Source organism: Diospyros lotus, chromosome 12 (assembly GCF_014633365.1).
Source record: "Diospyros lotus cultivar Yz01 chromosome 12, ASM1463336v1, whole genome shotgun sequence".
NCBI classification, from domain to species: domain Eukaryota; kingdom Viridiplantae; phylum Streptophyta; class Magnoliopsida; order Ericales; family Ebenaceae; genus Diospyros; species Diospyros lotus.
In genome coordinates this window covers 34,097,072-34,123,238 of record NC_068349.1, presented here as the reverse complement: position 1 = coordinate 34,123,238, position 26,167 = coordinate 34,097,072, and the positions used below count along the sequence as shown (strand labels likewise).

The 26,167-nt window shown below is 34.1% G+C and overlaps 1 protein-coding gene and 1 long non-coding RNA gene across 2 annotated transcripts; one reads left to right on the top strand and one right to left on the bottom strand.

The window, feature by feature from the left end:
• Window positions 1-11,016: 11,016 nt before the first annotated feature.
• LOC127813850 (uncharacterized) lies at window positions 11,017-11,592 on the top strand. Its single transcript, XR_008026235.1, has 2 exons — window positions 11,017-11,284; window positions 11,387-11,592. It is a non-coding gene; the product is annotated as an uncharacterized LOC127813850 (long non-coding RNA).
• A 1,137-nt stretch (window positions 11,593-12,729) lies between these two features.
• Window positions 12,730-21,803, bottom strand: LOC127813849 (cytochrome P450 714C2-like). Its single transcript, XM_052354940.1, has 5 exons — window positions 21,395-21,803; window positions 20,173-20,399; window positions 15,524-15,765; window positions 14,891-15,248; window positions 12,730-13,345 (listed from the first exon to the last, which is right to left on the bottom strand). The coding sequence occupies exons 1-5, from the start codon at window positions 21,786-21,788 to the stop codon at window positions 12,920-12,922; spliced, it is 1,647 nt and encodes a 548-aa protein (XP_052210900.1). The 5' UTR covers window positions 21,789-21,803; the 3' UTR covers window positions 12,730-12,919.
• Between the last annotated feature and the right edge of the window lie 4,364 nt (window positions 21,804-26,167).

Below are 26,167 nucleotides of genomic sequence, written 5' to 3'. Positions count from 1 at the left end.
TTTTTTTTATTTTTATTTTTTAAAACAAATTTGGGTTCAAGAAATAGTAAAAAATGGACTTTAAAATGGGGAGCGACTAAAATAAACGAACAACTTTCAACTTTTATAAATTACATTTGGTTCCTAAAGTAGTTAAGGATGAGCAACATTTATGTTAAATTGAAATAATTGAATTGAATCGATCAAAATTGACACTTCAATTTAGTGTAAGTCGATTCAATTTTCAAGTTTTACAATTTCGATTCTACTTGATCTTTATATGAAAAAATTTTAAAATAACCAAAACATCAAAAGTGGCGTCATTTTTGCACTTTGTTATTTTGATTTTTAGATTTTTTTAATTTCTTTTTATTTTTTATTTTTTTCAATTTATCTTGTTTGAGAATATATTCGATCAATTCAATTTAATTTTCTATACAAGTTTAATTTATTTAGTTTAAACAATTTAATCGGTTTAATAACTGAACGGATCGAATACTCACCCTAAAAGGTAACGGAGCATCTTCAATTTTCATAAATTGCAGTGAACTCCTTTATGATAGTTGGTTGGCCAACCAAATTAAGAGGGTAACAGCTTGGGGAAATTACCTCTATGTGACATTAACAGGGAAAGAAAAAGTTAATATTTATCCAATCTTAGTGGCAGCAGCTGGGAAATTGCCTCTATGTTTGACAGAAATAATGCCATTGATCTTTATCTAAATGTTTTGGGTAAAATATTAAATAAGTCATTTTATTTTGGTTTTGAAGTTAAATAAATTATTATATTTTTAAATATTATTAGTTATTGTATTTAAAAAAAACATAAATTACAATTCTGTAGGATTTTTCAAATTTGAATTTAAAGTTAAATTTGAACGTTTGCAATTGTACGTGGTTATCTTGGGATTATCGTCCTTATGCGATCCCCTGTCGCTCGAATCTTCAATTTCGACATACGAGATAAATTACAGGTGGAAATTTTGTCTTACTACCCAACACAAGCAATCGAACCCACAAACTACTGATACGAATCTCAATTTATCATGGTCTAACTACTTAACATGTGTCCTAGTTATCTTGATTTGGAATAGTGTTGATGTTATTAATAAATAAAAAAATTATTATACAACATTAAAAAAATTATATCAAAACGACTAATATTACTGAACTTTGAAAGTATGATAATTTATTTGATATTCTTTAAAATAAATCAATCACACCGAACTTAATTTTAAAATATAATGATTTGTTTTAACTAAATTAATCTCCTAAAATCAAAATAAAGTTATAAAACGATTGCCCAATAAGTGCCATTCGTACTTCACATCTAAGACTGGCAATAAGCTGAGCTAGGCCTAGCTCGAGCTCAAATCAATTGATTTTAGCTTGGCTCATAGCTTGTCTTGAACTCGATATGAGCTGATTTTTTTAGCTCGAGGTCGACTCAATAATGACTACGAGCTGGCTCGGCTCAACTCGAAACTTAACTCGTGTGATATATATATAATATAATTTATTTATATTTAAATAATATATTTATATTATTGAGTATTAAGTAATAAATATTTTTTTATTTAATAAATTTATAAAATTAATATATATAAGTATATCGAGCTGGCTCGTGAGCCAAATGAGTCGAGCTGATGGTAGTTCAAGCTCGACTCATTTACCAAATGAGCCAAATATTTGAGTTTAAATTTGGCTCATTTATATCACGAACTACTTTATTGAGTCGAGTCTTGAGTCAGCTCACGAGTAGCTTGACTTATTACCCGCCCTATCCACATCCATCAAATAATTTACACCAAAAAGGTGTTTGTAACACATTAGGTGGAAATTTTTATTTAGTTGATTAATTATTTGGACATCGATGTTAAAATATTTATTTATTTTTAATTTTTATATTCATTTTACCATATGCTTGTATATAATTTTTAATTGTGCATGGTGTATTTATATTGATATAAGGCCCATTTCAATCTTATTACTTATAATTTCATCCAATTTGTCATCCATTTGGGACCATTCAAAGTCCCCCAAAATTTATAAATTGGGAAATATAATTTTATTGTAGTGTTATTTTTAATTCAGAATTCCCTTAGGCATAATTTTTTGGCCACAAAAACTTAAATTTACTTGCCTAAAAAAGGAAATTTATCCAAGATTAACAGATCATGGGTTCAAAACATAATCAAATCATGTAAGTAATACATCAAAATAAAACTTAGGATGTCTAGTTTATGGAACAAAAAGCATATATCAAATCGGATATAACCACAAAAAGTTCTACCTCAAAAACCGAAACATAGTCAAATTACACGAAAAATAGTAAGTTATAGATTTTAAATAGAGATTGATAGAGCGATTATAAGCTCAAAACTTAACCAAATAATTCATGTAATATATCAAAACGAAGCACATGAAGTCTAGTTTACATAAAAATAAATGGATTTCAATTTGGATATGAAGACAGAAAGTTATAAGCCAAAAATTGAAACAATAACAGATTTCACAGAAACAAAAATTCCAAATTCAAGTAGGTATTTCATAAGGCATTTATAGGCTCAATGCTTGGCCAAATAATCCAAGTAATATATTAAAACGAAGTTTAAGAAGTATAGTTTACAATACAGCAAACAAATTTCGATTTGGATAGAAACACAAGTTATAGCTCGAAACGTACAACATGCACAATTTTGCTGAAAAATTAATAACTTTGAAATGAATGGCACAAAAGAATGGAATTTACCTTGATTGATGATTAAATTTGGAGGAGAAGCAACCTCTAAAATGTTGAAATTTCACTCTTCTTGGGCTCCAACTAGAGAAGAAAAATAAGATGTAGTAGTAGAAGAAGAAAAAATCAACCAAGAGAAAGTGAAAGAGAGAGAAATGAGGGGACAAGGAAACAAATGAGTAGGAAAGTGAGGAGGGATTTGAATAATATCTTTTAGCCCATCCCTTACGTATGCTGTCAAGGCTCACTTCCAAATATACCCGCTAGCATAGGACATTCGAAAAAGGTCCTTCCAAAATGGAATACAGAAACCAACATAACCCAAAAACTTCATATAATAAACGGGCTCACTCCTACTAGGAGTAATAGTCATTCATGCAACATTTCTTAAGGCTTTAAAAGCTATACACTTTTCAAAATAAACAAAGCTGCCAACAACATACACAAATAAAAAACCTTCGACACCGACCCTCCACACAAATCCCAAAATCTTTAAATCAGGGGAGATCTCTATACATGGCTAAAATCCATTTCAAGCCCCTACTAGACTCCTATTCTGCTATAAATTTTCCCTTATTTGGAATGATAACAAGTAACAAGTGAGCCACAAGGCTCAGTAAGCATAAATATAGCAAAGGGAATAAAGATAAGAAGGATCTATTGTAACACCCTGCCTTCCAGGGCATTAAATTATGCTAGGATTTTTTTTTTTTTTTTACATCAAACATAAATCGGCAATAAATCCTCAACATGACCTTTATTTAATAACACTCCCAAATATAGTAAGTGAATGATACACTTTAAGCATAGCGGAAGCAAGATCAGAACTTGTAAGGAACCTCGAAAACATAGCATATGTGGGTACATACATATCGTTCACCTAACATAACATTACAGACGATATTAAAATCTAAACAATACATCCGAATAAAATAGATAGTCCTGGTCCCACATGGGACCCACAAAATTTCCACCACGATCATGCCTCAATCACATCTTTGCCCTTCCGGCTACTTGGCTCGCCTGGAACATGGAATATTCCAGGGACATAATCCAATATCAGAAGATGAAATCTTCTAAGTGAGGGTTAGATAAATATGAATAAATGATGCATGATGCATGGACAATTATAAACATATACCCACAATGTAACTTCTCAGGCCCACCGGCCCGGCATGAAACCCTAGGCAGAATCTCGAACCTCTTGCAGGATAAGCCTAACGTTGTTCCATTAATTGCCCTAGGGAAATTTCAACTACACTCTTAGGGTAACATCCTAATCCCATGCACGAGTTTCAATATGACAAAAACATCGTGTCGTGCATATATCACGTTTTTCCATGCAACAGTATATGAACGAAAATGATCATAACATGTGAGAATATCATGCATAGCAAGGAAATCATATCATATATGAGTTATAGGGACAAAACCACTCATCTTTCACAGTTATCGGGATACCTCAAAAAATGTGCAAACTGCCTCGATTTGCGTGCCAATATTAAAATTCGCACCAAATGTTTCACCTCACTTCCCAAAGCACCCTTGGCAAGATATTTGTTTAAATAATCAATAAAACCTATTTTTCTTTGATTTTCTTGCCTTTTTCTCTATTTTTCTTCAATTTTTCCTTACTAATATTCTAAAATAAATACATACACCTATTTTTCTCCAAATATTTTTACATAGGAAATTCTAAAATAATTTTCTAAACTATTTAAAAAAAATTGCACAAAAAACCAAGCCCGCACGCGCTGGCGCATGCTAGGGTGAGTGAGATTGGCGCGTGGGGCCCACGCGCCGGTCATCTTCTCCGGCCACGGCTTGCCGAAAAATTACAAAAGTTATACCAAACAAAAGCCCATGAAGATTCGATCCTAGGGGTACCTAAATGGGCTCCAAATGAGGTCCAGAAGCCGGCCAACGGAGGCCTCAAACTCTCGGCCAAGCGGTCCGCCTAGGGTTCCGACGAAACTTCAATTCGTGTTTGATTCTGCTCCGTTGCTCGCCAAATGCTCCAAATATGATCTTCAAGCTATGGGCAACAAAAGCCGCTTATCCTTGCCTCTCAATTCATCCAAGATAGCCCTCGATTTGAAGCTTCTTTTCTTGAAAATTTTAACCATCTTCGAGCTCTATTTATAGGCGATTTCGAAACTTCAAATGGCCTTGGATGCCTTGCCCATTGCCTTAGGAGTCTCCACCGTCCCTAGATCGACCTAAAAGCACTAATATTCGCCTGCAAAAGTGAGTTGCAGGTCTCCCATTTTCGGCCAGCTTTCTTGGCCGATTTTCTTGAAATTCCGGCCACTCCGGTGGCCGTTGTCGGCTCATGATGGTTCCTACGAGATCCTCGACCATCCCTCATGCTAGCCCATTTCCTGAAACGGCCGGCCAGAGATGGTGCGCCACTGTCAAAAGCCATGGCTATGGAGTTTCCGAAATTGCAGTTTCGCCCCCCTCAGATTCGATTTTTTCATTTTGGCCCTTTTCCTCACAACCCCTACACTTTTCTCAATTTCCATTGAGCCCCTTAAGTTCCAATCTTTCAATTTCCTCTTTTCCACTTTTGAAAAAAATGACATTTTGACCCCCATCGGGCAACTTTGAAAAATTATACTTAGTCCCGTTTCTCCGTTTAGGCTTTAAACCTACTCGTTTCTTCCTGAAACCTCTGAAGGGTTGCTCTACTCGACAAAACAAAGCTTCCCATAGCTTCCGTTATCATTTCAGGAGTCTCTTACGAGAATTCGGTTTTGCAGCTTAAATGGCGGCTACATTTTTGCTGTACCGAAAATCGTTCTTGATTGCATTTCTTTCGGTTCTAAAAATTATGCCTTGAGATGCTCATTAGAGGCATTCCTATTTCCTTAGACATTTAAGCTTTAGGGTACTTCCTTCGGCTGATTCGGTAAATTTTTTTGGGCTTTTCAGATACTTAATTTTCCTGAATTTTCAATTTTCCTTTAAAATAATAACCCAAAGTTCTTGGGTATTACATCTATAAAGGCATGCTTAAGATAAGAATCAATGGAAGACCCCTACTCGACATTTAGAACAAAGCTTTCGATCATGCCTTCTACATTATTAATACCTCAATAATTGGTATCTCCTTACTTAACAACAAGGCACACATGAAACTTATAGAGTGATATTCTCACAATTTAAATAATCACATAAAAGCCATTTTCCCATATGTGGCTCATAGCACAAGAAGCCACCAATTCATGCTCATGCAATACTATATAATGATAGAAATACATGCGCCACACTGGCCCTCTAGGCCTCTACATCCATGACTAAAATGCATACATATATATCAAAATTCATCAGCCACCACAGTGGCAAGAGCATCACCTACCGGGTTTATGGCCACCTTACCCGCGTCAGGGTCTCAATGGGATATCCCGTCTCACACTTGTGGAACTTAGCCATCATGCCAAAATAATAATAAGAGGCGCAAAGATAATGATAGCAATGCATCACACAAGAGAAGATATTTTTGTGAACATGCCAACCAAAAACATTACTTAACAACTTCCCAAAATGTGATCGTTATGGTTATTATAGATTTAGAAAAGCCTTAACAACTCAAACCATATCCAAAGTATATGATATTATATATCAAATCGAAACTATCGAAATATAGATTATGACGCTTTAAACGGATCTTAATTCTGAATTCTATATCGAAAGTTATGGTTGAAATAGCGAACTACGCGCAGTGTAGTCAAGTCGCGGCTGAGTCGACTTAGGGGAAATCCGAGTCGACTTGACCTCCTAGACGAGTCGACTTGGCCGAAAATGGAGAAAAATGACCAAAAGAAATTGGGTTTGGCTAAGTCGACTTAACCCTTAAACAAGTCGACTTAACGCAACCCAAAGTGCAAATGAGCACTAACCACCCAAAATCATCCATAGCTAAACTCTTAACCCCCAAATTGCCATTTCTTGAAGAAAATATAGGGAAAACAAGCCCCATAGAGACCAAAAACAAGACTCAATGACCTCTTTGAAAGAAACCCACATTTGAGAAAAGATGGAGACAAACCATTTAACTTAAGTTTTCAAAACACCATTGAGGATATGAATATATGAACTTGGATTACTCATATGGATATAACTTGCATTAAAAAATAGAAGAAATGAAGATGGATGCTTGCCTTTTTGTAACATGTCGCATCGAGCGATAGGAATGACCCGAACAACTTACCCTGATGGGCCTACGTGAACTTCCCAGGGGGGTCACCCATCCTTGGATTTCCCCAGGTTAAGCACGCTTAATCCGGGAGTTTTTTGCCTATATTCAGCCCAAAAGGTATCCAGCTGGTATTGTTTCCTTTCTTACTTATTCTCGATATATACTATCTTCCTCTGGGCTCTTAGGGTATTACATTCTTCCCCCCTTAACACATGACGTCCTCGTCATGCGACCTTACAACTGGTCTCAGACCCTCTCTCTTTGGGAGGCTGCCATCCTAGAAGCCTACCAGGAGTCGCTCCTTGATCAGGTCTCGTGCCCCAGCGCCACTCCCCACCCTTATTGGACCGCCTTCTCCAAGGGTCGGCTCTGATACCACCTGTAACATCCCGCATCGAGAGATAAGAAGGACCAGAACAACTTACCCTAATGGGCCTACGCGAACTTCTCAGGGGGGTCACCCATCCTTGGATTTTCCCAAGTCAAGCATGCTTAACCAGGGAGTTCTTTGCATACATTCAGCCCAAGAGGTATCCAGCTGGTATTGTTTCATTCCTTACTTATCATCGATATATACTATCCTCATCTGGGCTCCTAGGGTATTACACTTTTAAAGGAAGAAAATCAAGAGAAGGAGAAGCACTCCAAGAGCTTCAAACCTCCCCACTTTGAGAGCTTGCTTCTACCACAACTATTGGAAGAAAAAGAGAAGCAAAAAATGATGAAAGAAACTACCGAGAGAAAGAGAGAGAGAAGGAAAAGAAAAATTGAAGAAGAAGCAAGAGGGCATGGCTTGCCTTCTCACCGGCCACCAAATCCACCAACTTTGCTTCTTTTTTCCACATTTGCCTCCTGCACTCACACACACAACACTACTTTATCAAGCTCCTTTTAGTCTTTTGACTTTATTTATATTTTCTTATCCCTTTTTCTTTAATTACCAATTTTACACACACACATATATAATTTATGCTAAGACCCACTTTTACTTAAGGCCTAAGCCCACTCAAAAGCCCAATTCATTTTAGGGCCATTGGGTTTCTCTAAACCCACCATTTCCATTGGCCTTAAACACTTGGCTCAAACACACTTAATATCACCATTTATGCTTTATTTTACACACTCACAATAATTTATTTTCAAGCAAAAATTCCCCCCCCCCCAAAAAAAAAAAATTAATATTTTAAATTAATTGCCTCTTAACCACAAGAAAACAATTTGCACCATTTAACCTCTTAATCACCCATAGATTATTCTTAGCATCTAAACATCAAGGCTCACATAAAATACACTACACCAAAATTATAATTATCATCTAAGACCCATTAAACGAGTCGTTACATACACTTTCCCAAATTTGCCCTTCCTAGTTGCACATACTCACTGTTATGGATATTTTTCGGACAACCTTCTTATGGGCTGGACTTGACCCAACAGGTCGACCCAATCTCTCAAAGCCCAATAGACCTAAGACTGAGGTCGTTAGAGCAAGGTCGCACATCGTCAAAACTCGAGCTCAGACCACGGAACCAAGCGAGCTTTCAGCTTGTTGGCTTAACTGTTCAGTTCGCATAATAACAAGGTCGCAGAATAATCGAAGGCGATGCAAACCTATCTTATCTGAGGCAAATCAGACCTCTGATAATGCCAGATTCACTCCTGATTTTATGGAATTGATAAAGACATCTTGTCTCTATAGTATTATCCTCTTATTTTTTTATTTTATAAAAATTATGAACACCTCACACCATAAATAGGGGTAAAAAATCATTGTATGAAAATGGACAATAATGATACATTGTTACTCTGCTGGAATAACCAGAAAATAGTCGTGGACTAGGCATCATTATAGTCGAATCACATAAAAACTTTTCTGTGTGCAATTTATTATTTGTTTATTCTCTTTGCATTTGTGCTCATTTTCTCATTACAGGCCTGTGAATCACGGTCGACCAACTCTAAACGTTGATGCTCACATATATAACCATGCCCTATTTTTTTAGTTTACTTTTTTTCTTCTTTTCTCTTTTTTTATCCACTTTACACATATTTTCATATATATATATATATATATACACACATAATCTCACTTTTAAAATTTTGATTTCCCTTTTTTATTATTTATTTATTTATTTATTTTATTTTCACATAAAATATTACCAACACCTTCCTCAAATAATATCATATTTTTCATACATAAATTAACAACAAATATTTTTAGACCTGATAATATTACACGTAAACTCGTAAATTTTTAAATATATATATATAAATTATAAATCTTTAACTATTTGTATTTCCAATCATATTCTTTGCGAACCTTTTACCTTATATTGTGTTAACATTTTGGATGATAATATGAAAATGGATGAAAGATGGTAAATGAAATGAAAATTGATTGAAAGTGTTACCATCCATTTGAGTCCAAACTCCTACTTTACCCATTTCTCGTCCATTCCCACCAAAGTTTTCATTTGGTGTTCTTTTCCCTTTTATTATAAATTTTCTCTATTTAATTCACATGTTCGTCAATACTTCTATTCATTCTGTATTCTATCGTCAACAAACAAGGCTTTAACTATATTATACATAATTTGGTTTATTATTTTATATTTTTGTTGCAACCTAATTTCCTTTTTTGTTCTGAAAAATTATATCATGATATAATTTTGTGCTTCCTTCCAATTATACTGTATATATATATTACAAATAGGTTTGATTAAAGTTTATTTGATAACTATATCCCCTTTGTTGAGACATATTTAATGAAGTATTTTACTTTTTCTTTTTGAAAAAAATTTAAGTTCAAGAAATAAAAAAAAACTAACTTTAGATGGGAGATCGACTAAAATAAACAAACAATTGTCAATTTTTATAAATTACACTTGGCTCTTAAGATAGTTCGGGGTGAGCAACATTTATATTAAACCAAAATAATTGAACTAAATTGATTGAAATTGACAGTTCGATTTGGTTCAACTTGTAGGTCAATTCCATTTTCAAGTTTGGTAATTTCAATTTGACTCAATCTTTATATTAAAAAAAATTGAAATAATTCAACCGACCTAAACGTCAAAAGTGACATTATTTTTACACTTTGTTATTTCGATTTTTGATTTGTTTTTCATTTTTTTTTATTTTTTATGTTTATTTTATTTGAGAATCTATTCGATCGAATCGTTTAAATTTTTTATATAAATTTAACTTATTCAATTTAAATAATTCAATCAGTTTGGTAGTTGAAGTAACTGAATGCTCACTCTTGAAACTAGCAAAACATCTTTAATTTTCATAAATTACAGTAAACTCCTTTATGATAGTTGGTTGGCCAACCAAATTAACAGGGAAAGAAAAAGTTCATATTTATCCAATCTTAGTGGTAACAGCTTGGGGAAATTGCCTCTATGTTTGACATTAATAGGGAAATAAAAAGTTAAGATTTATCCAATCTTAGTGGTAACAGCTGGGAAATTGCCTCTATGTTTAACAGAAATAATGCCATTGATCTTTATCTTAATGTTTTGGGTAAAATATTAAATGAGTCATTTTATTTTGGTTTTGAAGTCAAATAATAAATAATAATTGAATATTGATCTATGAGTGAAGAGTCGAGAATAGAGATGTCAAATCAATCAAGTTACACACGATTACTTAAAATATAATTATATGATATTTACAGTATTAATTTTAATAACAACAAGGTTTAGATCATGACTCCCTTACAAATTACAATAATTTTGTAGTCATTGTAAATTGATTCATATATACAAAAATATATTAATTTAAATTTAAGGTAAAAATTATTTTAAGACTATAAAATATATCATAGATTAAAAATAATAAAATAAAACGAATTTGTAATTAAGGCTCATGAGTTGATGAAATGACCCAACTCATCGAGAGTTATGGGTTAGTGAAGTCAATAATCTCATTTGACACCTCTAATAAGAGAGAAGCAAATTAATCTGTTGTTCACGTGGGATAATATATCAATTGCCTTATATGAGCAACGCCGGGGGGAGAGGGCCGCTAGCTCGCATCAAGCAATAGATCGGGGTTATAAGAAAGAAATCAATGATCGTTATTAAGCATCTATGCGAGTGAAATTGAAATATGAATAAAAATAAAAAATAAACACTAGTTTTGTTAATGTGAATGCAAAAAAATAAACACAATTGATGCTCTTCTATTGTCATTTCCCTTTTATGTAGGAGCAAATTCTAGCGTTTTATGATAAAGCAATGCTCTCTCCTATTGACAAGAGTTGGAGGAAGCTTTCTCTATCTCTCTGCAAAACACACTCAGATTCAGAACGAGCTGTGTTCATCTTCATTATTACTCATCATCATCACCTGCTAAGGCTGGTGAGTTGAGTCTAGTTTTGCTGGAGTTCTTGTAACAATTTAACTAGTTTTGATCTCTGTTTTGAACCCAAGTTCTTGACATGTTTTATTTTTGCATTGCAGTTGTTTGTGAAATTGCCTCTAATGGCACGAGCTTCTTTGCATTGCCATTGTAAAATTGCCTTGGGTGTTACATTGGGATAGAATTAATTTCTATTACCTTCTTTTTAGTACCAATGTTTGAGCTACATCCCCTTGTTTTAGTACCAACGTTTAATCCTTTGAAAATTTCTGATGTAATTACAACTTCTTGGTTTGATTTTGGTTGACTCGCTGTACTGTCTTTGATCATTCTCTTTTTCGTTTTGCTTAATGGGCTGGATTTCAAAACATAGCTTGAATTTTTGCAGGTTGAATGGTAGTTGGACCTAGAATATCTTTCTAGCAGTGATATAAACATTGACCTAAAAGTTCCTGCACCAAATTTATGTTCTCAAGGGGAAGAAAAAATAAAATTATTTGCATCAACTTGATTTGTCTTTACAGTTCTGTTCCTCTGTTGAGAATACTGTGGAAACTATGAGCCATAGCGTTTTGCTCCTATCTTTTGAATTCAGTGTCCTTTTTAGTATTCTTCAGACTTTTCACCTAGATGATTGAACACCTTAAGGATGGCCGGTGTGGTGAATCCTTGTGTAGTTCCTAGTCTAAAGAAACAAATATGCACAAAAACATGACGTGACTCGATAGAGATATTAAATCAAGTTAATAGATCATTTATATATACCCAAAATATAGCTATTGACTATTAGAAGTCAATTAACATTAAGAATGCCATCTCACCGATCCTACCCTGGTTAGGATAAGGTGCAGTTGACAATGATGACACAAAATCTAGCTGTTACTTCTTTTTTCAATAAAAATCATTTAGTTTTAAAAAGGCTGTTCACATTTAGAAAGGACAATTAAAATGTCATAATATCTAGTCTAAAGGTCTATTCATAATCAAATTGATAAAAATCTGTATTCTTTTTATGATTGATTTCTACTAATACTTTTAATTGGGTCTAATTTTCTGAATTGTATGGGCCTGCATGTCTTCTTAGTGTCAAGTATTGTCCACTTCTAAAAGGAATGAAAAAGATTAGGACATATTTTAGTAAGTTTCCAACATGTACTGGTCAAGTATTTCACATGTGTTTTGGTGTCTGACACAGTAAATAACTTAAAAATATTCCTGCTTGTTTGTCCCTAACCAGTGTTCATTGCCAAACTCAGTTTCTTTTAGTATTGCTTGTCACATCTCTGAATGAAACTCTAGTAAGGACATCTGCTTTGTTTCTTGTTTGTATTTGTGTCATTGCCCCTAAACTTTGTTAGTAGGGTAATGGCACCAAATCATCATTATTAAAAAAAATTATTAGTGAAAATATATATATATATATATATATAAAGCTGATTCACCCATTAAAACCAGCCCCAGAACCACTTCAATATGCATTTCTAGTATCACTTGATCCTGACAAGCATCCATCTAAATATTTTGAATATGAAAAATATTTACACTTAAAGTGCCTATACCATCACAAACCTTAATTGGTAGTTTATAGACAAGATAGAAAAGAGAATTTATTCTCCTCAGTAGAACAGTGGAGCTCACAGTCTCCTGATATGGAGTGTAACTCCATGTTTGGGCTCTAAAAATAACCTAAATGTAGGGGAATGTTGATATGTGGGGGACAGTGAGAAGCTGAACCTTGAGAGAATGAGAGATAAAATCACCTTTAGTTCTGCCATTGCAAAGTGTTGGCCTGCACATGTACGAGGACCAATGCCAAATGGCATATAAGCCTGTGGAAATTTGCAAGCCCCCAGAGTTCCATGAGCAAATCTTTCTGGTTTGAATTTGTGCACATCAGGTCCCCATGTGTCCTGGTTCTGGTGCAACATTGATACGAAGATCTGAAGGTTGGTGCCTTTTGGAATTTGAATGCCTTTGAAATCCATATCCTGGAAGGTTTCTCTTACCAAAAATGGTATTGGTGGGTAAAGGCGCAATGTCTCTTGAATCACCATATTTAGCTGCAGAAATAAATATAACTAAGTTAACTTTTGTAGTTGTACTAATTCTAATATGATGATGTATTAACAAGCGTATCACCTGCAAGAAGGATGATGTGTAAGTAAGCATGCTATTTTCAAATAATTCTAATTTTTGGCAATAGAAGTGTTCCATGGAATGATTTTTCTGGGTAAAAATTAGGAACTAGATTATGAGGGCAAAACAATTTCTGAACGTTGGGAGTCATTGCTAGTTATTGAGAATATCTTGTTTTTATCGTGAAGTGTTTTAAGTTTAAGAGCATGGTTTCAGGTTCCTTTGTTGCTTTGTTCTTGCTTGAATCCTCCATTTGAATGAACTGATTTAAAATGAACAGATTTGAGTAAAAATTCAAAATTCAAAATTCAAAGGTTAGCTAGTGGAATTGGATAAAGAATTCTAGAGTGGACTTGTTTCAAATTCAAGAATTCTATAGTGGTGTTGGATAAAGAATTCTATAGCAGATTTGAAATTTATTCATTGATATCTTTGTACAAGTACAATCCTTCCTGGAATTGTTTCAAATAATTATGTTCACCATTTATTTCAAATCCATCGATTTAGAGCTCTGAAATGCATTCCTAAAATCTATATTTAAAATATTTAATAGAATTGAAGTCTATAGGTCATAAACAAAAAAAAATTGATGCCAAATCCATTTATTTTGAATTCAAGAAATCTAAATGCAGCCCTAATAGATGTCGGTACTATGAGGAAGTCATTCAACCATGGGTGTTGCCATGCATCATCCTTTCTTTAGTCAAGGTCTATGTGCTGCTTGCTTCAAGCTTCCTACAAGAGGGGATGCTGCTGTTTTAGGGTTTGCTTTTTGTAGTAAATATTCTAAAAAGAAAAGACACTTAATAATAATAGTGAGGGCACTCTGCCATACATTATTGCTACCCTCAACTCGTTAAAGTCCTTCCATTATTGAGGTATAATGATATTGTGGGTAGAGAAATAGCAGCAAAAAGGCCCTTCTCTTTTTAATATTTATGTCCTGGTTGCTAAATTAGATTCTACCCATAAGGGATGTTGACACATTAGATACCATTTATTTATACAAGGAATATGACATGGAACAAATGAAAATGATATTGGCCGTTTACCATTTTCTAGTTCATAATGCTCTATTCTTCTCAAATTCTCCTTTTACAAGACCACACCAAGGCCACGTAAATTTTAGGAGCATGGTGCATCTTGTGAAATTAGAGACTTACTTTGTAAACCTCAAAATCAAATGATAACACAGTAAGTGTACAGAGGATCAGGTGTAGTATTCTACTCATAAAATTTGTAGTATGAGGATTATTTTTTTCTTATTACAGGTCATGGAAGATTCTTTGTGAACAGCAGTAGCTTGCATTCTACAATGCTTGTGTTTCAAAATCATTGAGTTCATCTGCTTAGGTGCCTGGTGTTGTAATTTGCTATTCTATCTTTTAGGTGGGTATGTTTTACTTGATTTTGACCATGATGACAGTGTAGTAGTAAACATAGGGACATCAATTATACAGCCAACTTACTGTTTTCATGCTTCGAAGCATATTGGCATCTGGAAGTTTCTCTCCACAGATCTCGAACACCTCTGAACGAGCACGAGCTTGCCACTCTGGATATTGAGCTAATAATATCAAACACCATTCTGCTGAGACAGCAATAGTCTCATGGCCAGCAAGGTATATGCTCTTGCAGTTATCCACTATGAACGTGCTGGGAGTAATATCCTGGGGTAGATCACCAGTGTCTCCATAATTCTTAGCAGCCTCAAGTATCCTTTGTAAGAGGTTTTTCTCCAATTTAGCCCCATTGCGTGCTTTAACTACCTTTAGTATCATTGAATGGATATCTTTCTCCAATTTCTGCATCTCTCTGTTACTTTTTCTGGGCAAATATCCATTGAATTTTAAAGTTAAACATTTATGCAGCACAGGTCAAAAAGTTTCTAACCACAACACAAAGCTCAAACCACTGAAGGAGTTGATTTCAAAGTGAAGGTTGTAATTCATACTTAAATTAGTAGTTCAAAAACCAACTATGAAACGAGTAACAGTAGCAGATTTTATGAATCTTCATATACTTGGATAATTTTATTGGTGGGTAAGGCCATTTTCACTTTTGTTATGAATTAAGGATTTAAGGCTTTAAGCCCATGATACCTTGAGGCACGAACTAGCAGGTTTCCAGTAGACATGAACTTTTGAATGGTTCTGAGTGCTGAAAATATTTTCTCTCCTTCGGCATGGTTGCTTCCAAAACAAGCCCTTGAAATTATATCAGCTGACAAACTCCCTAAATAATCTTCAAGTCTAATTTCTGCGGTCCCTCTCTCTGTTTTAGTTTTTTTCTCCCAGGATTCAAGCATTGCAGTTGTGGAGTCCACCATTAGGTTCACCATTCCCTTCAAATTGAGTTGCACAAATTATTTTTTGGCTGAGAAGAAGATATAGTGTAACTGAACAAATAAAACCTAATCAGACAAGTAGTTTTTTCAGTTTGTGTGGTTCTAAAGTCTGAATTAGTGATTCAAGCAAAAAAATAAGAAAAAAACTAGTGTCTTGCGCTTCAAATGAAGCTATTCTCTGATTTGAACATTTGAGGTTGATTGTGTAAATTGTAAATTTTAGTTTCTCAAATTACTAAAAACTTGTGAACACTTGAGGTCATTCATTTAAAGCCTTTTTTCCTCCTTGTTTGACTAGTTTGTGTTCACCTGTACCAGAATTACTTCCTTTGGTTTCATCTATACATTCAAACCATCATGTGCTCATGCAGGTCACTCAGACATCTATTGTACACGTGAAACCTGTTGTTGATGCAATATATTGTGCTACAGCTTCTTATGTGAAAATGCATTAAAAAAGTTTCTTCCTATAAGTTTCTTCCTATGATGGAGCAAATGAGATGGCACATCTGAGATAGCAAAATAAAAAAAATAAAAAAAAGTACGGATATTTGAATATATATTTAACCAAAAACCAAGAGAAAGAGAGGAGAGGTTTATGGAAGTTCAATTTGAGAACCAACCATTTCCTGATAGGATATGGATTGGCAGCAGTGTGACCTAAATGAATTGTGAATAACTTATATATTCACACATGAGGATGAGGAAAATCACACGCCAAAGAAGAGTGATAGAACACAATATATATATATATATATATATCTAGAGAGAGAGAGGGGGAGAGAGGGAGAGAGAGAGAGAGAGAGAAGGCAGGCAACTGAAGGAGAAGAAACCATCGCTAGGTAACTGCTACTCATCATAGGTAAGCTGCTTTATCTTCTGGTTTCTTAGCTTGCTCTTATTCTACTCATATTATAATGCTTAGTCAACTAGTGTAGAGGCCTATGCTCTTCTAATGAAGCCAAGCAGATACCTCGGACCCCCTTTTGTTGTAATTTTAAGGATTCTATATGGTATGATATGATTCCTATGAAAGTTAAAGGTACTTTCTTCTTAGTCAACCATGGATTTGTGATCAGGGTGTGCACCATTATGGTAGACAGAACTCTTACACTGTTACACATTCACTTTCAGTGGGAAAACATTAGTTTTGAAGCCTATGACAATAGCTAAAATAGAGAAGTTCAAAGTCCAGCTCGTAAAGCTGATGAATAGAAAGAATCAGTCCCTAAAGTTTCTAAAAAGGAAACAACCACCAACACTGACGAGCCAAAGTCCAAGCTTGCTGATGAAACTAAGAGACATCTTTCCCCTAACTAGAGCACTTTCAAGCTGAAAGCAGAAAATCAAGTGTTTGTGCCATTGTGGCACCAGAAGTCAGGAACAGCTAGTGGGAGTGGTCAAAATGTACTCAGATGGTGGAAGAATTACCTAAGCAACTCCCTCCTTTGTGAACTATTCAATATGGGATTGACCTTATTTGAGATTTCAATTATGTAATCTAGCTGCCTATTGTATGAATCCCAGTGAGCATGATGAACTCAAAAGGCAAGTACAAAAATTGCAAGCTAAAGGACATATTTGTGAGGGCTTGAGCCCTTGTGCTGTCCTTACTTTGCTTACGCCAGAGCATAGTTTTCAAAGGTGTGCCTAGGCACAAGGAGCACAAAAGCACGGCCCTGAACACCTAATTAACAGTGAGGTGAGGCACTGTCACAAGGTGCATGGGGCTTGCACCTTGCATGCTGGCACAAGGCGTATGCCTTACATCAGTGTTAAATTAAACCCACAACTCAAATGTCACATAACCATTCTGTAGGAAAAGAACTGATAATCCAGAAAAAAAGCCTTCTCCTCTAGTGAATCAAATCTCCTTCAATAAATTGACTCAACTGCAAACTTGAGGTATTCATTATTATTGGTCTAAAACTCTTTAGCTCTATTTTTCATCATGGAAACAGTTCCTCGTCAATATGAGTACATGTTAGTGTATGTTGGTGTCAGGCGAGCCTCTCACTGGTGGCCAGACTACCAAAGAAAGATGGTTCTTGGCATATGTGTGTTGATAGCGAAACAATCAACAATAGGGCCAAGTAACATTTTCCTATTCCTCGCCTGGATGATGTGTTGAAGTGGCTCGCCGCATTTATGAGCTTCATGCTCGTATATTGCAGCCCTTTATTGGTCAGTTCCTGGTTGTTTATTTTGATGACATGCTGCTGTATAGCAACAATAAATAAGAGCATCTTTGTCACTTACAACAAGTGATGACTGATGAGAGTTATTTGCCAGGAGAAACTTGACCTTAATATGAAGAAGTGTTCATTCATGACTACAAGTGTTATCTTCTTGGGTTTGTTGTTTCTTCTAAAAGAGTAGAGGTTAATCCAGAAAAAGTTAAAGCCACACTGGAGTGGCCTATGTCTTCTACTCTACAAGAAGTTAAAAAGCTTTCATGGCTTATCTACTTTTTGTAAACATTTCATCAGGGATTTCAGTATCATAATGGCCGCTATTATCGATTATATGAAGAAAAGACAGTTTGTTTGGACAAAGGCAACCACCAAAGAATCTGTAAAAATCTAGAAAAGGATGACTAAAGCACTTGTTCTACACCATCTAAATTTTTCTAAGGTGTTTGAAGTGTCTAGTGATGCATCTTGTGTTAGTATTGGTAGTATACTTAGGAAGGGAGTCTGATTGCTTATTTCAGTGAGAAGTTGAATCAAGCTAGGAAAAGATATCATGCTTTCAACACGACAGGCCAAGTCTTCTCAATGCAGGGAGAAATGAAAGAGAATGTTGGCCGCACCCTCTTAAGGGCATATAAAAGGTATCCTAAAACTGGTTCTAAGGCCCAAACATTGGGATGTTTTGGATGAAGAACAACCCTCCTAGGCTTTGTTGGACTCAGTTTTGATGTTTTATGTGTGAGCGTATTTTTTTCATCTTACATAATGTCTCCTAGGATCTTTTGGTATCTATATTTATAGTGTTTCAGTTTTATTTGTGGTCTTTTCCTAGTCTTATTGTTAGTAGTTTCAGTTTTTTTTTTTTTTAGTTTTCATGATAGGAAAAGAATTTTTCTAAGCCTAGTAGGAATAGCATTATCAAAGCTCTATAAATAGTAGTCTCTCTTTTTTTAGTAGTGAACAGAATAATTTTCTGCTTTCTGAGTGTGTGATGCAATTCTCACTATGAAACCCTAGGTGTGATGCCTTGGAGTTATTTCTCCATCTTTTACCTAATCTTAAATTTCAGATTATTATTTTCATAATCCAGCTTCCATACCTGTTTTTAGCCCCTAAAATTCATCTTTTCAACATTCTTTTACCTCTTAACTGACTACCAACCCATTACATATCTAAACCCTAGCCTTTTCAACAATTTTCCCTAGCCTCCAATCAATCAGTATTCTCATAATATCAGAACTGTCCTACATCAGACCACTATGAGCTCGGGAGGAGAGCATATTATCTGATTGATGACTCTAAATGGTTTTCAGAGCTAGCTTGATAGCCGCAATTACATATGATAAATATGTATGACCAGAATCCTTACCTGTTAAAATAGGAGAAATGTACTTTGTTAATTGTTAAGGTCGAGTTCTTCCTTGTGTGCTTCATTATGCATGTGTATGTGTCTTCTGATTGAAGTATCCTATACACCATAGAGAAGCACTCCTATGGATTTGTTGAATCTGATGAATTTTGTTGGACCTCCATGATGCAACAGTAAGCAATAAGCTTGAGGACATCTTAGTTGTTGCTGCAGTAACTGTTCTAATGCATGGTCAGGTATGTCAAATGATGTGCTTAGTATTGGAGAAAGGGAGAGAGGTGGAGGCATTGGGATCAAACAAATTAACAAGGAAATATTCCTTAGTTGGATTTGAATATGTTCTTTTCTAATGCATGGCCGGGTATGTTAAATGATGTTCTTAGCATTCTTAAGAAAGGGAGAGTGGTGGAGACATTGGGATCAAACAAAGCGATCTTGGAACTATTTCTGTTCTTTGAATCGTCTAATAGCAAGCATTAGCACCTTTAATTTTGTGTTTCTTTTCCAGGCTAACTATTTATTGTTTGATGTGATCCATAATGACATTGATTTAAGCACTCCCAATACAGGGAAAAATTAGAACCAAATGCAGCCTCAATTGGTCCAACTCTTGGTATTTGCACCACATTATTGAGTCAAATAAGCTGATTCTAAGCTTTTCTGTACATTTACAAGAATGGAAATTTTCTTTACTGGTGCAAATAGGTTTGATTTATAAGTTTTTTGTGTGTCTACTTTGATAAGAACGGAGATTTTTATGGATGTTAGCCTGTTGCAAAATTTTGTTGGGTCAAGTGAATTCAAAAGCAAGCTCTGATAACAGCAATCAATAGGAACTATTACCTTAACCTTGTCAAGGTGGAATTGTGGTGCAATCATTTTTCTCTGTTGTTCCCAATATGGGCCATTTGAGGTTAGAATGCCCTGTCCTAACAAGGGTCTCCTCTCCTTTGCTAGAAATGAAGGCTTTCCGAGGCTTAAAGAGGTACAGAGGCTCAATACCTTTGCCATCTCTGGGTCTATTATGCACAGGATCTGTATGTTCCCATTTGAGTAAGTGAATATTGGTCCTACAGTAATTACCAAACTAGTCATGTGCCACTTAAAGATTAGCCTGAAGAGACAACATAAATAATGGAAATAGAAGTGTCAACACACAATGGGTATTGAAGTGATATATTAATTTGGGCTCAATCTCATCAAAACAAAATGTGGGCTGGAATTCAAAAAATTTCATATTTGATTACCTAAAAAATAATATTTATGTAAAAATTGTGATTTTTAAAGTTACCCTTTGTATTTGGTTGGGTTGTTGATGACCTATTTGTTCTGTATTATTATCTCCAACATCTTCATCTTAGACGGGTCTCTCGTGTCAAAGCTGAATCTGAATGACAACAGTTTGATAGAACTTTACTTCTAGCAATTTCTTCTTAACTGAGGATGTTAAAGAAGGCTAACGGTTCCTTTTTCCCTCCGGACAAGTTTCACTAGGTCCGTGTGACTTTATACTTTATTGAGAAATTGGCATAGGCTAGACTCAATCTTGGGTTAGCTAGTAAATGATTCATGAGGCTTAAATTAAATTCCTTGCAAGTTGCATCAACACCTACTTGTCTAACCCACAGTCTCATTATTTTCCTCCTTTCTTTTTTTGTTTTAACAGTTGAAACAGGATCATCAAAAATGGTTATTATAGGCCGCCGGTGCAATGTACCAAAGGCTGAAGAGTACTGACTAGACTCTAGCTATAACTTGTCGAATAGGTTTATGCTTTTAGTATTTCAAACAAGATATAATATGGTGAAACATCAGTATAAACACAAAGCTCGTGATATACTACTCAATCAATATGCATGAAATCTTACTGTAAAGGCTTTTTTTTTTTTTTTTTTACTGCACACATGTGAGGACTCATATTTTTCATGCCTACATATATGCACATATTCCAGGACTCATATTTTTCATGGGAGGGAAAACCATCAAGAGTTATTTCCTGATCAGTATGTTAAGATAGCAGTAGTCGAGAAACCAAAACATGCATATGGAAGAGAAAAGGGGATACCATATTTGTTTCGCCACTGCTCAATGTAGGGAAAATTGGAGGTCGGCCAGTCATGAGCAACATCACTGTCTTCAAGGTGGCGATTGCAGTTTTCTGGGGTGGTTGCCGATCTTGATTGGAACTGAAGTTGGATTCTCTTCATTTCAGGTATATTTCCGTATAGAAAAGAAGGCAATGGGCCTTTAATACCTTGGTTCTGAAGAATTGATCTTAATCTCTTCGTCCTCAACACTGAAATATTATATATATATACAAACAGACATACGAAGCCACCCAACACCACCGATAATATGATCTTTTCTGTGAGAAATAGTTCTCCTTCCATTTTGTGGCTGATGCTGCTGCCAAGTTTCTTCTTCTCTTCACCCCCTTTGCATGTATATTTTTCTATCATGGCGTCTGAAAATACTAGCTATTTATATTATATATCTGGTTGTAGTGATAGAGACATTATAACAATATAAATATTTAGTTATATATATTTTTCTTTATGTATTTTCTATTCTGTGCTTTCTCAAGTAGGCTTTGGAAATTTCATGTCTGAGTCATATTAGATGTAATGGCTCATGTCACTAAATTAATTAACTATATCTTAACCACCTTACAGAATTATTATGGCCAATCATTGAATTATTATATTAATCTTAAAATGTTGGTATATTTATGCGTCAAACATTTAATTTTCTTACCAGTAGATGCATGAAAGTGGGGTACACATGATGTGAATATGTTTAGGAAATGTAAAACAAGTGTATCTAAAAACAATAGTCTATTTACTATGTGCCCTCTTGCTTTAATAAATTTATCTTCCATTTTTGCATTCTAGACGTCCTTACTTTGTGGGATGCTGATACGGACAGCTGTAGTATAACAATTAACATATAATTATAATCTATGCTCTCTTGCCTTTGCTTTGTCTTATTTTATTATCTTCTTTTGGCTTGTGGAACTTTCTGTGACATATACGTGGAGAAATATTATCTCTATTAAGTACCATTGAATTTGATAGCCAAACTGCCAAGGAATAGATTTGCAACTATCTAATTAGAAAAAGTCAGTGACCAAATTAGTAATGAAAACAGGGGGACAACCGATAATCTCTCCTCTGATTTCGCCACATAGCTTGTTAGATTGTATGCCAAGGTTTCTGGATGTACATGAACTTTAATTCTCGGTGATTTTATCATATATTTGAGGCCATAGTGTTTTTTTAATAAATTTGGGAACTTCCCAAGCTGCAAATGGTTGTGAATTGAGGACATAAAACAGACACAGAATATTGTGTTGAGCACAGAGTGTTAGAACTGTATCGTGATATCACTATGAAAAGGTGACATGGATAGAGTTTGTTGATAGAATCAAACTGGTCCATCTTGTTTCCTATTATTAGCATTTAGCGGCAACTTGTGACAGTTCTGTTGGCTTTGTGGTTGTATCTGTACTACAATGGTAGTTAGTTAGTTAGTTATTAGTGGATGTTACTGAGAAGGCTATCCTTTTCTCTTTTGGTAATAGATGATCCCCTGCTTCCTTTTTGAGGTTTCTATTTCAAATTCAATTTCAGAGGTAATAATTAATAAAGATGCTTATCCCTGTGTTAAGTGGTGGATCATTTTCCCTTTCCTTTTCCCTGGAAGTTCATCATCACTGAGATGAAACATCATGATGGATTTGCTTAAGATCTGAAGGAGATATATTTGCTGTCAAAATGCAAGATATTCTTGTTGATTCATGATTCAATTATACTTTTTTTTTCTCTTATTTTTTATAATTGATTCTGTCCCAAATTTATTTTATTTCAGCCAGTGGGTGCTGACTTGTTGCATGTTGTTGTAGTCATTGGCTTTGAGTGGACATCTGAAGGAGCCACAATAGAATGATATGTCACATAGCTGTTGGTGGTTTCCATTTGCATTCCTATGAGATCTAATTTGATTGTTTTCATTTTTATTTTTTAATGTTGAAGTCATCAGCATTTTGACAATTTGCTTAATGTGACAGCTTGTCTCCACTTTACATGTATAATATATTTATAGTAGCTGTTGGTTTCAATGTGTTTGACAGATTTTAATATGCCCAGGCAACCTTCCTACTATCTTACTGCCTGGTGAGAGCTTGAACTTATGGCCATGATTTGCCTTTAGTGGGCATCACCAAATTTTCTCCTACATGGTGGAATTTGTGCTTAATTGCACCATTAAATGTAGTGCTGCAACCAGAATATTCTTTTAGTGATAAAGTAATAGTATTAATGAGATTGAGATTTTAAGTTTTTGTAAGTTTTAATTGTCCATAAATCATGAATGACATTATCTTATTTACTAAAATAACTTAAATATTTGGTGTATCTTAATAATTGGTACATGTTAGATTTGAAATTATGAATTCGAATCGAGTTTAGTTATGTTAAATATGTCGGCGCATATTGTATTTAAATTTAGAAATTGATAATGTTATTTAAGATTGTATTTTATAGAGTATTAAGAATAGAATTCTTTTCTTTTTGTACATGGAACTTATAGATAGTCATGAAGTGCAAAAGTCAAATTATCATAAAATAAGCCCTATAATGGCGAATATTAAGTTTGTATCTTTTACTTAAAAGACTCCAACACCAAAATAACTTAATTAATGACACAATTTAAATCACACTGAATCTTTTTTAACACGAAAATTTATTAAAATATTATTTATTAACTAAGATATAAATAAAAAAAGATAAGATATGAAAATATTTTAGATTTTTGTTCTTTTCAATGCGTTTGTTAAACTTATTTGACGATCTTTGAAAAAGAAGTCACGTGACTTCTTATTTATATTTTTTTAGATAAATTTATTTTTTCTTTTCTCTAGATAAATTTATCTTGATCCTTATAGATAAGAAAAAAATAATGCATGTGTTCTCTAATACATTCTAAAACATTTTAACAAATAGTTTGATAAAAATATTGGAATACTTCTCAATCTTATATTGACCATTTCATATCTTGGTCTGAAAAATATTCTAACCTTATTTTGATATAACTTTATCTTACTCATTTTAATAAATGTTATTTAAAAAGTAAACTTTTATTACAGTGCAAGGCCACTACCATCGTGCAAATTGATGGGCCTAGGGGGATAAATTCATTTATTCGATAATAATTATGACTCGAACCACACATTCTATAACAATTAAGAACTTTGATAATAATTATATTCAAAATAAATTATTTCATTGAAATAAGAAATAAAGGGTGCATGATAGCCATAGAGAGACACACTTATTAGTTAATTTGGAATATGTCATTTTAAGGGTGGGATCCATGGGGGGGGGGGGGGGGGGGGGGGGGGGGGGGGGGGGGGGCTGAGATATTATTAGTAACTTGATACTCTTATGATAACACAACTTGATGTGCAAATGATATTTAATATTTATCTAATAATATATTTTCTAGAATTTTGGGTTGGAGATTGCGTTTCCAAAGCTCCTTTCATCATAAATGGCTACAATATTATATTATATGTGTGTGTGTGTGTATGTAGAAATAGAATGTAATAATTGTTTATTATGATGGTGGCATTTAGGTCTACTTCAATTAGATCAATTAAATATTCAATCAACTTTGTTTTTTTAGCAATTGATGTGGGTCATGTGATTTGTCACAGCTTATATCTTTGGTTGGGTTACAATATGAATTAAGTGGCAATTATTAGACAATGAAATGTTGGACACTATATGTAGGTGGAGATTTAAAATTTATATAGAAGAGAGAAATCAAATATTTTATTATGCGAAGAAATTTGAGTTTTGGCCTATTATGGGATGTCATTATATTCTTTTATTGGTGAAATGTTATGTTCTCGTGTCTAATAATATAATATTTATCCGATGTTAGCAAACTTAGAAAGGGGCGTGAGCCCTGGCAAGAGAGCTCACTCTCCTTCTCCCCCTTCCTCTTCACCCATTCCCTGCATGTTTGTGTCAGGCAACATTCATCTTTATCTCTTACTGTTACGTTTTGAATGTTTGTTATAATATTAAGTATAAATTTAATATTACATTGTGGCGAGATCAGTGCATTCGCTCCTATAATGTCTCACTTCCTAAATGAATGAGGGAAAGAGTCGATCTTATTTCTTGCACAATAAGCTAATAACGAAAAATTGTAACCTATTTATTAATAAACTCGATCATAAGAATAATGTAGACTAATTAACATAATCGAATCAACTAATTAACTTGAAAAATCGAACTAATCGATAATCGAAAAATTAAACCCAAATCATATAAATCGAACCGAACTGATTAAACAAAAAAAAATAAAAATTGAAGTAATAGATGAAAAATACAAAATCAAAGAAAATAAATATCAAAACAACATCGTTTTAAAGTTCGGTCGGTTCAGTCAATTTAAATGTTCCAACCGAAAATCGAGAGGTTGTTCTTTTTGTGTTTCAGTTTTCAATTTTGAGTTTTGAATTCATTTTTAATTTTATATTTTGAGTGTCTGTTTTGAAATAATTGAAAATGCATTCTTTTTGTCTGTAGCATTTTTTACCTTTTGAAATTTTGAACATGTTTGTGATGAAAATAATTAACACAATTTTTTATTATTTTAATTTTTTTATTTTTAAAAATATAAAAATAAACACGCGTCGACATTTTAAGACCTAGAAGACATTTTTTTTTGTTCATCCAATCTCTTGCAATGCCTTTGTTACGTAACATCCTTATCCACTCCACTTTTACCAAGAACTCGACGTGTCCACACTTTAAACCCTACTATTCTC

Bases quoted from the DNA above. Each gene is read 5' to 3' on its own strand.
- LOC127813849 (XM_052354940.1), bottom strand. From the start codon at position 21,788: ATGATAGAAAAATATACATGCAAAGGGGGTGAAGAGAAGAAGAAACTT. The intron at 15,766-20,172 runs GTAATAGTTCCT...CTCAATTTGAAG, and splicing joins TCCACCTTGACAAGGTTAAG to GGAATGGTGAACCTAATGGT. The intron at 15,249-15,523 runs GTATCATGGGCT...ATATTTGCCCAG, and splicing joins CTGCTAGTTCGTGCCTCAAG to AAAAAGTAACAGAGAGATGC.